General features: G+C 35.8%; 2 protein-coding genes across 2 annotated transcripts; both read left to right on the forward strand.

Moving 5' to 3' along the window:
- Positions 1 to 4,781: 4,781 nt before the first annotated feature.
- LOC148912894 (uncharacterized) lies at positions 4,782 to 8,320 on the forward strand. The gene is made up of 8 exons (XM_089026336.1): positions 4,782 to 5,792; positions 5,964 to 6,008; positions 6,162 to 6,200; positions 6,441 to 6,488; positions 6,969 to 7,063; positions 7,182 to 7,276; positions 8,032 to 8,120; positions 8,208 to 8,320. Exons 1-8 carry the CDS (start codon positions 5,435 to 5,437, stop codon positions 8,318 to 8,320), a joined length of 882 nt encoding a protein of 293 aa, XP_088882462.1. The 5' UTR covers positions 4,782 to 5,434.
- Positions 8,321 to 9,446: 1,126 nt separating this feature from the next.
- Positions 9,447 to 14,640, forward strand: LOC148912895 (uncharacterized). The gene is made up of 9 exons (XM_089026868.1): positions 9,447 to 9,494; positions 10,118 to 10,165; positions 10,415 to 10,450; positions 10,688 to 10,723; positions 10,822 to 10,944; positions 11,039 to 11,167; positions 11,576 to 11,614; positions 13,679 to 13,742; positions 14,035 to 14,640. The coding sequence occupies exons 5-9, from the start codon at positions 10,891 to 10,893 to the stop codon at positions 14,268 to 14,270; spliced, it is 522 nt and encodes a 173-aa protein (XP_088882994.1). The 5' UTR covers positions 9,447 to 9,494; positions 10,118 to 10,165; positions 10,415 to 10,450; positions 10,688 to 10,723; positions 10,822 to 10,890; the 3' UTR covers positions 14,271 to 14,640.
- Positions 14,641 to 15,179: the final 539 nt, after the last annotated feature.

Genomic DNA, 15,179 nt, shown 5'->3' on the forward strand with positions numbered 1-15,179 from the left:
TAACGTTAATCGATTATACTGTTAATTTGTTATCATATATACCTAATTCAGAGAAGAATATTGGTTGTCATGAAAAAGGTTGAGTGTTTGTGCCCATGTACAATTTTTTTGAAAGTATATGGAACTCAGAAAGCCAAAACAAGATTATTATCAGTATGAAATAATTATATACTTGCCAGTTGCAGTTGTATCTTTGCCAAATGGTGCACCGTCTGCACCAACAGCAACATAGAAAACATTTGTTCTTCCATGAAACCAATGAAGACACTGGTTATGTTCATTAACCAACAAATAGAGATCAGCCAACATAAGCAGGAATGACTTTAATGGCCTATAAACACCTGACACAGTTACATCTACACCTAGAACACCAGCAAGGCTCTCTAAGCTTTCTACTTCACCAATGTTTAATCCATTTATTATCTTCATTAGTTTCTTGTAAGGTATTATCTTGGGTATTTGACACCCGGCCATAAACTCAACCTTGCTATTTGCATCTGCTTCCTTGACTACATCAGAACAGTTTCTAAGTGTTGAGTACTTCCTCTTGCTCATTATCCCACCTTCATACAAAACCCTTATACTCCTGAGTTCATTTTCTCTGCTGCTTTGATATTCCTTCACATTTGTCTTTACAATATCGGGTATTATTTTAGTAGCACAGTTTAGATTTTAAAAGATAGGATTTCAACTGATCTTTTGTAGCTGTAGCAGCAAGAGTTGCCCACAAGCCATCCAATACCGGTTTTTGGTCATCATTGCCACCAGAGCAGTGTATCGGTTTCAATGCATCTAATGTCCTTTGTCTCCTTCTAAATGACTGGGCTGAAGAGAGCTCCAGCTTATCACTATTTTGGGGCAGAATGCAACTTGGTACTTTTGGACACCTGACAATTTTGGCTGGTCTTTGACAAGTAATGTCCTCAAGCTGTTCATCCTATATTTAATACAAAATATAAAAAATAAATAAATAAATATATTATTAGTATATGTATGCTTAGAAAATATACAATGACAAAAAAATAATAAAATAAAACAATAATTACACGTAAAAGACAGTCTATCCTGTGTTAGTAGACTGTTGTCTATAATTTATGTTCACACAACCTGCAGTTTCTCTAAAACAAAAGAGCCTCGTTTGAGATTTAAATAATAACGTGGAAATAAGTTTAATGATAATTCAGAATTGATCTAAATATTTTTTTTTTAATTGTCAGGTGTAAGTCACAAGTGCAAAAAGAAATTAGAAAATCGATTGCTGGGCTGAATGTAAGCTCATTAATTGTCTTATAGCGTTCAGAAATACTCACCCTTTTCCTCTTTCTTCGGATTTTCTCTTCCTTTGCATGGATAGACTTAGTAAGTTGAATCAATTCTTGTCTCTTTTGCTCCAATTCTAGCCTTTCTCGGGCAAGTTCATGACTCAGTAGTAATTTCTCATTTAACAATTTCTTCTCTTGACGTTTCTTTTCCTTAACATAAGCGCCAAGAGGGAACCTTGCCTTCTTTGGAGCTGGTGTAGGTGATAAATCGCTGTGGTATAATTTATTTGTAGATAAATAAATCAGCATGAGAATATGAATATTCATTGTCTAGATACCACGCTACAATCGTATGGTTGTGAATTTCGAATTAACATAACAAAAGGCCGTAAAAAAGACCGAAAAAAATACTCACCTTGAACTGCTTTCTTCTGAAGCAGCTTCTGTGAATACTGCTCCTATCATTTGATTAAAATAAACTAAAAATTTCAATAAATTCCCTGAATTATATATCGTTTTGAAGCTAAATTACCGGCGAATCCAAAATTGACCGCCAAAACACGCTATCTAGTATCCAGGCCCCACGATTTCCTACAGAATGTAGGCATAAATTATAATCGGAGAATGATTACTCCCATGATACCTTGCGAGCTTCGAAAATCCGCCATGTTGAAAAAATATGATACACGCAAATAGGATCGATTATTTGGGGTCATTGGCCCCAGCGTGGTTTCAGGTACATTTGTTCCGTAATGTTCCTCGTCTATGCTGTCTGGCTCAAAAAATTCGTTTACATTCCTATAATTGGAGCCAAACAGTCGCAACATTCCTTGAATGTACAACTGATTTGGGGTTCTGCCTTGTTCAGTGGAAAGTTTGTGATTATTCCACGCCCCTTTAAATTTGTTTAGTGCAGAATTTATCTTTGGGAGGTATACAAAATGCAAACAGAATAAATCTGTTTCACTTGTTGGATCTAACAAATTATTTTCTTCCATAAAAAAGAAAAGTTTACGGTAATACTCCGACACTATCCTTCTCATGTCTCTCCACAGTCGTTCTATTCGCTGGTTGTGAATGGAGCTTCCCAGAATCATGCTCCCTCTTCCCTCTCCATGCTTTTCTATCATCATCCTCAAGACTTGAACATTTTCCGTTCCTTTGTCTGCTCTTACTCTTGATGGCCAACAATACTCTTCTGTTGCTTTAAGAAAAAGCGCTCCAACAGTCGTTGCCTTGTTGTTATTAGAGCATTCCATGTACACAAGTACCCGCGAGTACCCATCAATAGCTGCATGTACTACAAGACGCCACCTGTATTAAAAAATAAAATGACGATATTCTGCATTTTTATTAATTTTTAATCTCGTATTTTTTTCGGTACGGTAGTGTACTGTACATACCTTATTAGTTTGTGGTTGCCATCTATATGCCACAGACTATTGGGACCTATTTCCCAAGAATGAAAAAAAATTGGAATACTATTCAGTATTCTAAAACCATTACATGACGTATAAATAGGGCAAAATAATTAATTTTTGGAATGACTTGATTCTTCATGAAATGGTAGGTAATTGATGTAACACTGTGACAAAGCAACAACCAGAACATCGTACGTACTTCACTGAAAAAGACTGAGCTCTTTTTACCTGGTACACTGTACGTCACACGTGGGATTTGTTCATTCCACCTAATGATGGCGCCTATGGGGTCCAATATCCTTAGAACTTCTGCTATATCATCTCTTGATGACCTTAAACCTCTACTTCTTAGTTGCCCTTCTATCATTCGTATTCCTATACCGGGTGCTGTTTCTTGGAGTTCCATTATAAACCCTTTCAATTCTGGTTTGGTAATTTTTCGTCCGTTGTCAGATCTTGTTTCCATATTGAACTTTACACGCCTTCTCCAAATGGTTGCTAGGGAAACGCCTTATAAGGAAATAAAATGCAGGTTTTAATCACAGTTCACAGTTCACAGAGCCATGTGCATAGAAGGTCCCGCGCTTCGCAATACCTCAACCCCAACAGGCTATATTTCTAAATTATTTCGATCAGCTGAGGTTACTTGGAGTAATGGTTATATACCTTATACCTCGGTGGATATGAGATTGATCAACTCGAGACGAAGCCGTTGTGTGAATATGAAAGAAAAAAACCGCCAGTGAACAAAAGAAACTGACACAATGATGATATAATTAATTAAGGTTTACCTAAAGATTTTGCTATGTCTGTCCATCTGAGTCCATAATAACGCATCGCTTCCAGCTGCTCTTTACTTATCAAATAGGCAGGCCTTCCAACTACACCGCTTTCTCGTGTTGGGGCTCGATACGATTGCTCTTCCATCAAGAATGTAGCAACGCTGGTAAGCCGATGTACCATAACTCCAACCTTTTCTTCTAGGCCGGAGAGATTGTCAATAAGAGTAGTCAAAAGCTGATCCGAACATGCCTGTTGCGTCACTAAAAACCACTGTATCTTCTTTAGATGCAAAACTGCTGCATCAAGGCCGATGCTGTACCGCGATAACTGCTCTGGTTGTACGTTAGGAGTTCCTATGTCTGTTGCGGCCTGTAAATATCGTCGATGCACTTCGCGTACAAAAGCTTCGATAGTTGTTACATCGTAGCAGGAACCTATGATAGTAATAAATCAGTCAGTTCCAATTTTAGCATTATCCTATGACAAAAATTTTGTTAAAACAAATTTTGTTACCTTTGTTTGATATCAAGGTCATGTAAAACAAAAAGAAGGCGGAAGGTAGATAAATGTTTTTCATTTTGTGTAATGATTCCTTGCGTCAGAAATTCATGCACTGCTTTACCTCTTGGAAATAATATGAGTCAGCATTGACATTAAAAATTGATTGACGCTGTCTATCATAAGTCAGCATACAATTGTTTTTGAAATCCAAAACCGATGAATTGCACAATACCTTTATTTCCGGTAGGTTGTTGTTTTTTGTTTGTAGAGCGTGATATACGATATTTTGAAATATACCAGGAAACCACTGCGGCTCTTTACATCGCAAACTCATGCGGTTATATTAACGCTTCGTTCGGTTGGAAAGCAGCATGGACGACGCAGAAGACACGTTCAACGGTCTACGAATGACGTTAGAGGATATGAGTAGAGAGTTAGAGGAAGAAGAAAATGCCGGTCAAATTGGCAACATAGGGGCACTTTTTTCAGTCCACGAAACCGTGGTGTATCGAGTGGACCACGAAGAAACCAACGAAGAGGCAATCATCCTTCTAGGATCTTTGTCTTTTTGGGATCAAGGAACCCAAATGATGTAGGGACTTCTGATTGTCCATCGAAAAAAATTAAATTCCCTTCATCGTATACGCATGAAGAAATGATGGTCCTTTTAAAGAGGGAATTTACAGCTATGGGAACTTCTCCAAGGCAAGTAATTTTTTATATTCAAAACTTGTATATGTTCTCGATATGCTCATGTAATCATACGTTTATGCATCAACAATGTCTGTGAATTGATGCAGATCACATTCTTTGAGGGTAGTTTACTCGCAGGATAGTTAACCTAAAAAGTAAGCTTAAAAATGAAAGCGTTTTCACAAATTAAATGTTACTCCGCGCTTACTATCAATATGATAATAACAAGCGCGAAAATGGCGGGAGAAGCTTTTCTCGAATTCTCGTGGCACTTTTCCATCGCTTATGTGTAAATAGAAAATGGCCGGATAAAGTTTCTTAGTAAAGTTTATATATAATATGAGCAACGACTGCCAGGAATAGTCGAAATCCATTACAACTAATAAATGCGCAATGAAAGAAAGAAGAAGAAGCATATGATTGAAGCATGACCTTTAAGGTCGACATTTTCACAGCTCATTTGTTCTTCTCTGTCATTGGATAAGAACTCACATCTATCGTTTCCGCTTTTTCAATGATTTTTCAGGCATTTTGATGTCAAAATTTACAACAACAAAATCGTACGAAAACGCACCCTCACTTTCCAGCATTTTGCTAATTTTCCAAACTTTTGGATACCCCTTAGTAGAGTTCATAATTTGAACCATGTCTTGTTAAAAGCTTGCCACACTTTTTTTTTTTTTTTTCATTTTGTTTTATAGGACTGTGTTCTACAAATCCGGCAGCAATGGAAACCATGCTCTCCATCGCATTGGAGAAAATCTTGACGCCAAAATGATCGTAACACATTTTAAATATGCTGCCACGAAAGTATACATTGGTGTGCAATCGGCTTCGCCACCAACGGCCACAATCACACATGATCCTACACCCACTACAGATGCAACATTTGTTGCACCAGCTCCTACACTAACTTCCACACCGACAAATACAGCATCAGAATCTTTCACCATTAGCGCTACCTCTGCCTCGGCATTTACCGCTAACCCTATCTCCGCATCTGCTGCCGCTGCCGGTGTGACTCCAGCTGTATCCCGCATCACGCTCACGGATTCGGATGACGAGTTAATATCCATTAACGCATTTTCTTCCCCACCACGTCCACAATATTCTGATGATGAAGATACAGTAGGTAAGAGGCCATCAGTTAATATGTTGGAGGAAAAGGGTTTATATATGTTTCATAAAGCTAGAAACTGAAATTGACTTCAGAAGCTCGCCCTGTGTAAATTAGTAATTCTGAGTTGATAATTTTGAAAGCGTTTGAGAAATTTTAATTATAGATTTGTGTGTTTTATTATAGGAGAGGTAATTCAACCTGGAAACCAACGGTCTTCCTTCTCTACAGGTACACGGCTACAATTAAGATGTTAGCGAAATTCGTGAAATAATAAACAATTAACCTTTTCTTGAGTTGATATATATTCAACAAGTTCTAGCAGTACATAGTTGCGATAATAATCCTTTTGAACCACCTTTTTTTCCCTTCCCAATATTTCAGGACGATATGGACCCGCGTTCCTATCACCTGGAGAACAAGGTAAATATATTTTCATAATTATCCAAGTGGTTGTGGGAAAAAGGTTTTTGCGTTATGTCTTGCTGCTGCAATTTGAAATCCCTTGAAAAAAGACGTTATTTAAATAGAGTCCAGTGCATATGAAATGCTTTAAAAATCCTGCGTTTTTTCAATATTTATCATTATTTGTTTTAAAACATTTTCGAGTTAACACAAGAAACTGAGCTACTCTAACTTTTCTTATGATTTGAAATTTTATAGTTGGCACAATACGTGAAGACTGTAGTGATAGAGGGCTGTACTGTAGAGGTAAATAGAGGATATTACATGGGCGCGCGGAGATACGAAATTTATCTTCGAGGGTTTATTCTGTTTATTATATAATTATCCATAAAATCAACTTAATAAGTTTTTTATTATTATAAAATGTTTTTATTTATAAATCAATAGCTTAAATACACATGATAACGAGATTTTTCACATGTGAAATTATCAGTTTTTCGAACAGGAGAAATATAGGTATTTTATGGATGATTATATGATAAATATGTTCATTTCATAGATACTGAGATTTACGCACGGAAATTTTTTTTTTTTTTTTTTTTTTTGAGTTTATGCTATGCTATATTTACTATGTAGTCAAAATTAGTAAAATTTAGTGAAAATTAGTTTTACTAATGTTTCACGGTTATATTGTTTGCACTATAATAGGACGTTTAGTAAAATCGTTTGAATATTCAATATGAAAGATTGAGCTTATATTTAATGGACATTGATTTTATTTTATAGGACTGCTATTTTCACAACAGTTGAAATGCATTGCCCTAGCAAGAAACGTAATTGGGTACGCTGGGCCAATGTTTCTTAGTCACACGTTTAACAGTGTAAGTATTGTATATTTTTATCCAACTCAAATGAATAATAATATTATAAGCTTAGTATTCAATTAATTAGAGATTGACATCATTATTAATCAAATATTGATCATAATTTTTCAAACAGCTTTGCCACCTCATCCACCACAGCTTGCAGCCTGCAGTAGTCATCCTTCTGAATGACTGTGGCAGACTAACTGCACTGGAGGAGAAAGTGTTAAGGTAAATAAATATCATCAACCTCATCTTAACCTGGACCTTTATTACTATCCAATAACTCTTTATGAAAAGTGATAAATATCCTCAATTTTGATAATAACAATGACCGCTATCATGTCATTATCGTTTTGTTTCACATTTAACTTAGTGAGCACTCTAAGCAATTAGTGGATGTAGCGCTATATAAACAAGTATAATAATTATTATTATGATGTCTACTGGAAGGACTTTTCTGAATAAGACTTCATGTAATATTATGTGTCACTATCATGCAATATCCTATATGACAAAGTGGAAAAAAGCTAGTAATGGGATCACATTGCTTGTTCGCCTCTACTTTAAAAATACCTTTAATACAGCAAAAATCCTTACGACCCCAAAATTATGATATATATAGAATATATGATATGATATATATCATGAGTATATTACATGGGCGTGAGGAGATACGAAATTTATCTTCGAGTGTTGAAAAGATCTCTCATGAGTGAGCGCAGCAAAAGAGAGAGAGATTTTCAACAAAAGAATATAAATTTTGTATCTCTAAGCACCCATGTAATATTCTGTTTATAATATATTTATCCATAAAATCAACTTAATGAGCTTTTTATTATTATAACTAACTAAATAATAGCTTAAATACACATGATAACGAGATTTTTCACATGTGAAGTTATCAGTTTTTCGAAAAGGAGAAATAAAGGTATTTTATGGATAATCATATGATAATGATTAATATGTTCTTTCCATTTGCTTAGAAATCTTCAGCAGTGGTACTCCCAAAAGAAAGATCCAAAAATCCTCTTTTGGATATCTGCAAAAAATGTAGAAGGTCACGACAGACAAGGTATACAAACTGCTAGAAAGAACGATATGGTTATTTTTATCCTATAAATTTTTTTGACATATTTTTCATATTTTTTCTGAACTTTAGCTTTGAAAGTCTTCAGATGCCACACCTTCACGTTTCCACAAGTGTTGGTAGCTAGTGCATCTTTAAGATTGCAATCAACCCCAACTCTTGTTGAACGTTTCTCAGGTATTTGAATTTTTTGGAATAATTTTTAGCTTGGAGTCAACGCTATTTATACTTGTCAAAATGCATTTGATGCCATTGCTATGCTTCAGTATTGTGACAGTTTGCTAACCATTATTTAATTGCCATTAATTTTGGAACAGTGATGTAAGGCCAAATTGTATATATCTTATATATATGCAGGGTCATAGCGAGGGGGTGGGCAGCAGAGTATGCCCAAAAGTTTGACAAAGATCATAAACATTTTCCTTATTTTTTGGGGAGGAAAATGAAATAAAACATACAGTTTTTAGGATATGATTACAAGTTATCCTGTTGTATCTCCTCCCTATCTCAGCACCAGAATGTTAATAATTCAAATGTAAGATTGATGTGAAAATGGTGGGGGGAAGTGTACATATCCCACCCTCAAGTTCTCACCCCTGCTTTTAGGCTACACTGCAGGCATTGGCAAAGCTAGCACAGTGAGGCTTCTACATATTTAATTATTTTATACCATTGAATTTGTTTTATGTGCTTTTTCGGTCTTCTTGATCATATTTCTTAACTTTCGTATGGGTTCATGCAGGCACCATTTTAACTTCAGCAAATTCAATTTCTTTTAATAGGGTCCAACATTTGCATTGATGACCTTGACTTGTCTATTGATAGTGCAAGGCAAGCACTTGATGTGTTGAGAGTGAGACGGTAATTAATGTTCGGTGTAAATTCAGAAATGCAAAGGTTCACAAATTATAGTTTAGTTCAATCAATTTTTATAAAAATAATAGATATTTCAAATTTTATTTTTAAACAGTGTCAATTATGAAAAGGAATGTGCCTTGAAAAAAGAACAAGATGAGGCAATGAAACATCTAGGCACCAAAAAGGTAATTGCCATTGTATTTATGCCACATTTTGTTTAATTGTTTCATGTATTATGTTCATGACTTAACTTTATTAATTTATGCTATAAAATTGATTTTTATGTACTAACAATCAGCAAGTATATCAAAAGGGTATTCAGATATTATTATTGAATTTTATGCAAAAGACCAGTCAATGCAAACCATGCGCACAACACCAACTGATGAAGAAAGCACTTTCAGAGTTACTAACACTTATCATTGATTTTTATTTAATTAATTATACACCTCAAGACAACAATTATCAGAATTATCAGAAACAAAATCAGAATCAGAAAAAGTAAGTAGAATTTTATAGAATAACCTAAAATGTTTCAAAACGAAACCAGTTTAATTAAAAAAGAATGAGAAATAATTGGAAAGGGATTTTCTAGGTGCAATTGATAACTCATAGTTTTTTGATGATGATGATGATGAATTCCTCCCCAGAGTGAGATTTCAAAATGGATGTAATAACATTACTTTGTGTCATGCAATTTTGGTCTGTAATTAAACTAAGTGTTGTGGATTAACAAACTGCAGCACCTATGCGATTGTGCCATTTTTCATTTAATCATGCATTTGATCTCACACCAAATCACACTCCATGCCACTTAAAGTTCAATTACCATTTTTACTACAATCTGGTGGCCATGACTAAACTATATATGCAAGAGAAGATGAACTAAGGGTAGAAATCCCTGAGCCCTAACCATGAAAATGAATTTAAAAATCGCAACTATATCCTTTAATTAACCCACAACCTGCAATTAACTCCCTCCAGAAAATATAATATGCTTAAAGACAAAGCTTGCACAAGCTTGTAATTTGTTAGTTTTTCCTCTGAAGTGAACTAAGTTGATGCCTGCACCCTGTCATTAAGGTTATGATAAATGTAATTTTATGAGTATTAATCTTTTCCAGGCTTCTAAAGATACTGTAACTTTATATGATGGTGATGAACCAGAAAAGGTAGGAAACAGTTCTCAAATATAATATTTTACTCACATTCAGTTGCAGAAATAAAATTGTATGATACAAAATGAGATGCAAAAACTAAAAAATTATTGAATAGTATAGCACAACTTTCTGCAATGGAGTTTATATATATATATATATATATATATATATATATATACAATCAGAATCAGAAACATATATAAAATTTCTTCATTTTTTCTTCATTCTTTATTTGATTTTAAAATTACCACTGCTATGTAGGAAAAAAGCAAGACTCAAGATAAGAAAAAGGAAACTGTAAGTTTATTTTGTTAGGTGTTAAAATAAAGGTGTCATCAAAAGAAAGAAAGAGAAAGAAATAGGAAAAGAAAAGGAAGAAAGAAAAAGAAGAAGAAAATAATAAAAAACTTATAATGTCGTGTGCAAGTTTATCATGTCTTCCTTTCTCTATTTCTCTCTCTCTATCTATTAATTCCTTCCTTCTTTCTTTGCTTTGTTTGCTTCACTGAAATTTTAATTCTTATTGTTCTATAGAAAAAAAACAAGGTTCACGCTGGCGAAGATAAAACTGTAAGTCCATTATAAATAATGCTCCCCAAAATTTTATATATGATAAATTAATTTCTTCAATCATTGTTATTTCTTTTGTTGCATGTTTCCATTAACAGATTCGGGCTTCGAGGGCTTTACGCGTAGAGCAGCAGACTCAGAGGGGGAAACTGATCCTCGTGAAAGTGATGACCCCCATTGGTACCATAAAAAGAAGTTTTGGGGAATGCGCAAAATATCAGGTACGTTTTTTCGTTACTTTGCTTCGGTTAATTAGGTAACGATACAGTCACTTATTTTGTCCCTAACTCGCTCGTTTATTTATTTAATACACAGGAAGTCTACGACTGGCTGGGAATGAATCCGTCGTTGCCCCTGTATTTTGTATTACAAAATTTGGAGGGGTTAGTCATGAATCCCCATGACGAAATTACCACTGGGGGTCTGCTCAGGCAGATAGAATATGTAAGCAAAAGTTGTCTCAATACCACTATTACTGCATCATTATCATCTATTGAGTCTGCCATCGCATGTTTTTCTAAATGACGTAATCACAAATTCGCACAATTGCACAAGCTGATCCTAATGATTCTGACTTGAACAACGCAAATCATGAAAACGTAAATCATCCTTTGAAGGATGTATTAGCATAGAAATGTAAAATTGATCTCAGAACAATTTTTTTTGTAGGAATCAGCACCCCCCCCCCCCCCCCCCCCCCCAAGGCCAAATGGCGTTAAAATTCATACGTAAACGAAAGCATGAAAATTATACGAATCATTCAACAATGTATTCATGCAAATTGATTTTCAAAAGAAAGCTAAAAGTTGACAAATAACTCTTCTTAAAACAAACATACGACATTATTTACAGAATGGAAGAGAACTAAAGGACAAGTTCGGGAAGGAATCGGTAAGTAAATAACAACTTACGTGGTGGAGGTGAACAAAAACAATTGCTAATTACTTTATTAGTGTTAATACCTTTGCGGCCTGAAGGGGAGAGTGTCCCGATCACCACTAGGAACCTTGGGCTACTAGAAGTGAGACGGGCATTTGGCGTGGATGGCCTCGAAGTGTTATTACCTTTGCGGCCTGAAGGGGAGAGTGTCCCGATCACCACTAGAAACCTTGGGCTACTAGAAGTGAGACGGGCATTTGGCGTGGATGGCCTCGAAGTGTTAATACTTTTGCGGCCTGAAGGGGAGAGTGCCCCGATCACCACTAGAAACCTTAGGCTACTAGAAGTGAGACGGGCATTTGGCGTGGATGGCCTCGAAGTGTTAATAAATTTGCGGCCTGAAGGGGAGAATGTCCCGATCACCACATACATACATACATACATACATACATACATACATACATACATACATAAACTTTATTTAACCTCGAATTTCAGAGTAGCTTACAAAGCTAATACCTTCGAGAAAAAAAAGGGGAAAAAAAAAGAAAAGGGCTATTGAATAATGATTATAAAACTATTATATAATGGTAATTAATATTTACATATGTACACTATATACACTATTTTGCAGAATCAGTTCAATTTCAATGTTGATGAGTAGTTACTCGAAAGAGTCATACTTTAGTATATTACAACGGAAGTCCAAAAAGTTTGAGGTTCTAAAAGTATCCGGCAGTGCATTCCATAAAGTAGCAGCTAAATAAGAAAAAGAGTGAAGGCCATATGTAGTTGTTTTAGGTTTAGGGAGAGACAGAATGTAGTTACCGCGTAAATCATAGGAAGTAGACCGGAAAGTAAACATACTGTTTAGATATCCTGGGTAGTGAGAAAAAAATAGACTTTTGTACAATATGATTAAGAAATTCTGAAGGCGTCTAACTCGTAGAGATTTTAGGTTGACCTTCTCAAGTAATAAATCATATGAAGAATCATAATCTTGTAAAAGGAACCTTAATATTCGCTTGTTTAAAGCTTCCATTTTGCTGGCATTGCGCGCACCCCAAAAATGCCACACCGACGAGCAGTAATGAAAATGCGGCAAAATGAAAGCCTTATACAGCTTTATTAGAGTGTCCCTTGAGATAAGTTTTCTAAATCTTAACATAACATTAAACTGATTGTTGATCTTTTTGCAAATGGCGGAGATGTGATTGTCAAAGGAGAGCTTATTGTCTATATTCATTCCAAAAATGTCCAGAGAATCTTTCACAGGGAATGAGAATTTGTGGTCAGTTTTTCCCAAAATCAGCGCTTGGTGCTTGGTTTCGTTAACTTTCATTGCGTTCACCTTATACCATGTGTTTGCTTTAGCTACTTCACTACATAAACAGTGTTCAAGTTCTGCTGGATCAGTGCCTGAACAGTATACTTGATGATCGTCCGCATATGCATTTAACTTGGCTTCTGTGACGTGGAACTAGGAACCTTGGGCTACAAGAAGTGAGACGGGCATTTGGCGTGGATGGCCTCGAAGTGTTATTACCTTTGCGGCCTGAAGGGGAGAGTGTCCCGATCACCACTAGGAACCTTGGGCTACTAGAAGTGAGACGGGCATTTGGCGTGGATGGCCTCGAAGTGTTATTACCTTTGCGGCCTGAAGGGGAGAGTGTCCCGATCACCACTAGAAACCTTGGGCTACTAGAAGTGAGACGGGCATTTGGCGTGGATGGCCTCGAAGTGTTAATACTTTTGCGGCCTGAAGGCGAGAATGTCCCGATCACCACTAGGAACCTTGGGCTACTAGAAGTGAGACGGGCATTTGGCGTGGATGGCCTCGAAGTGTTAATACTTTTGCGGCCTGAAGGCGAGAATGTCCCGATCACCACTAGGAACCTTGGGCTACTAGAAGTGAGACGGGCATTTGGCGTGGATGGCCTCGAAGTGTTAATACCGTTGCGGCCTGAAGGGGAGAGTGTTCCGATCTCCACTAGGACCTCTATAAAAATAGCCTTTGTTTCTTATCCAATTTGTTTCTTGCTTACCAATGATACTACCCGCCCACTTTCTTTTTAGGTATTCTTCAACGGCACAATTCCCCACACTAGTACTGGCGAGGATTCGACTCTCGTCGATGAAGGTACTTAATTGATTCTTTCTTTGTACTATTAGTTCTTTAGAAAGCACATCAATAAATAGAAAAAATACTGATGCGAAAGGAAGCAACGTGAGAAGTTGCGAGTGGACTTTGCTATTCATCTTGTGTACGTGTGGTTTTATTTGTTTGTTTGTTGATGTTGTTGTTTTGGTTTGTTTGTTTGTTTGTTTTGTTTTGTTTGTTTGGTTTTTTTTTTTTTTGGAGGGTAAAATCCCTTTTTCGAATTTTATGTAAAATGTTTTTGTTTTAAGGACCCGAATTTCTTTGTTCATAGGAATACACGGAAAAGAAAGGGAGCAGCAAGAGAAACAAGGGCAGAATGGGCAAGAGAAACAAGGGCAGAATGGGCAAGAGCAAGGGCAGCATGGGGAAGAACAAAGGCAGAATGGGCAAGAGCAAGGGCAGCATGGGGAAGAACAAAGGCAGAACGAGAAAGAGCAATTAAAGAGGGAAAAAAGAAAGAGAAGAAGAATGCGCATTAAGGAGAACAAGAAGCAAAAGCAAAGTTAAGGGTGCTTTTTATTACTATAAAAAGCTTTTATTTATAAACTATAGCTTAAATACACGTGGTAACGATATTTTCACATGTTATTTTCGCATGTGAAAATTTCGGTTTTTCGAAAAGGAGAAATATAGGTATTTTATGGATGATTCAATCATATGATATGATATAAGTCATATGAAATGATAAGAGTATTAATTTCACCGAGGAAAAAAAATGGTCGGCGCTCGTTGACTGATTTTCATTTATTCCTTCATTCATATTGTTTTTAATGTTGCTGTTAATAACTTGCAGTGTACTTTATACAAGCTTTCATATTTTGAATGAGTTTTTGAACTCTTGGAGTATATGGCCGCTACATAGTTTTAAATTTCATTAAAAGAAAGAAGAACGAATGAGATTTTTGTATTTAATGCAAGAAAGATTTCCACCATACCTTTGTTTTATTAATAAGTGGAAATGTGGGAAACTTATTACAAAATAAATTTGCTAAGCAATTGTTAAATCGACCCTCTGTTTAGTACTGGCTCAACGTTATTTTTAGATAAGAAATGGAGAAAGTGAACTCAGTACCCTTATCCTTAAGTTGGACAAGGTAGTAGGACATGTTTAACGAATCGAAGTGTCTTTTGTACGGTCGGTCCTCCTATTGAAGAATGGCGTCGGCAAATAATCCAAACTAAAGTGCATGGAGCGCAGCGAAAAAAAAGATATTAAAAATGTGCGGCAAAAGTTTGAAATAACGGTTTCAAGCGCGCGCTTGAAAATCCCTTTCATTTCCTTTCCATAAAAAATCCCTTTCATTTCCTTTCCACAAAAAATCCCTTTCAATTATACTTTATGCAACAAAAAATCCCTCAAACACTTAATACGCAACAAAAAATCCCTCAAATACTTAATACGCATTAAAAAATCCC

This window comes from Actinia tenebrosa, unplaced genomic scaffold (assembly GCF_029948245.1).
Source record: "Actinia tenebrosa isolate PJP-AT-01 unplaced genomic scaffold, QUT_ActTen_1.0 PGA_scaffold10__47_contigs__length_13832649, whole genome shotgun sequence".
Classification (NCBI taxonomy): Eukaryota; Metazoa; Cnidaria; class Anthozoa; order Actiniaria; family Actiniidae; genus Actinia; species Actinia tenebrosa.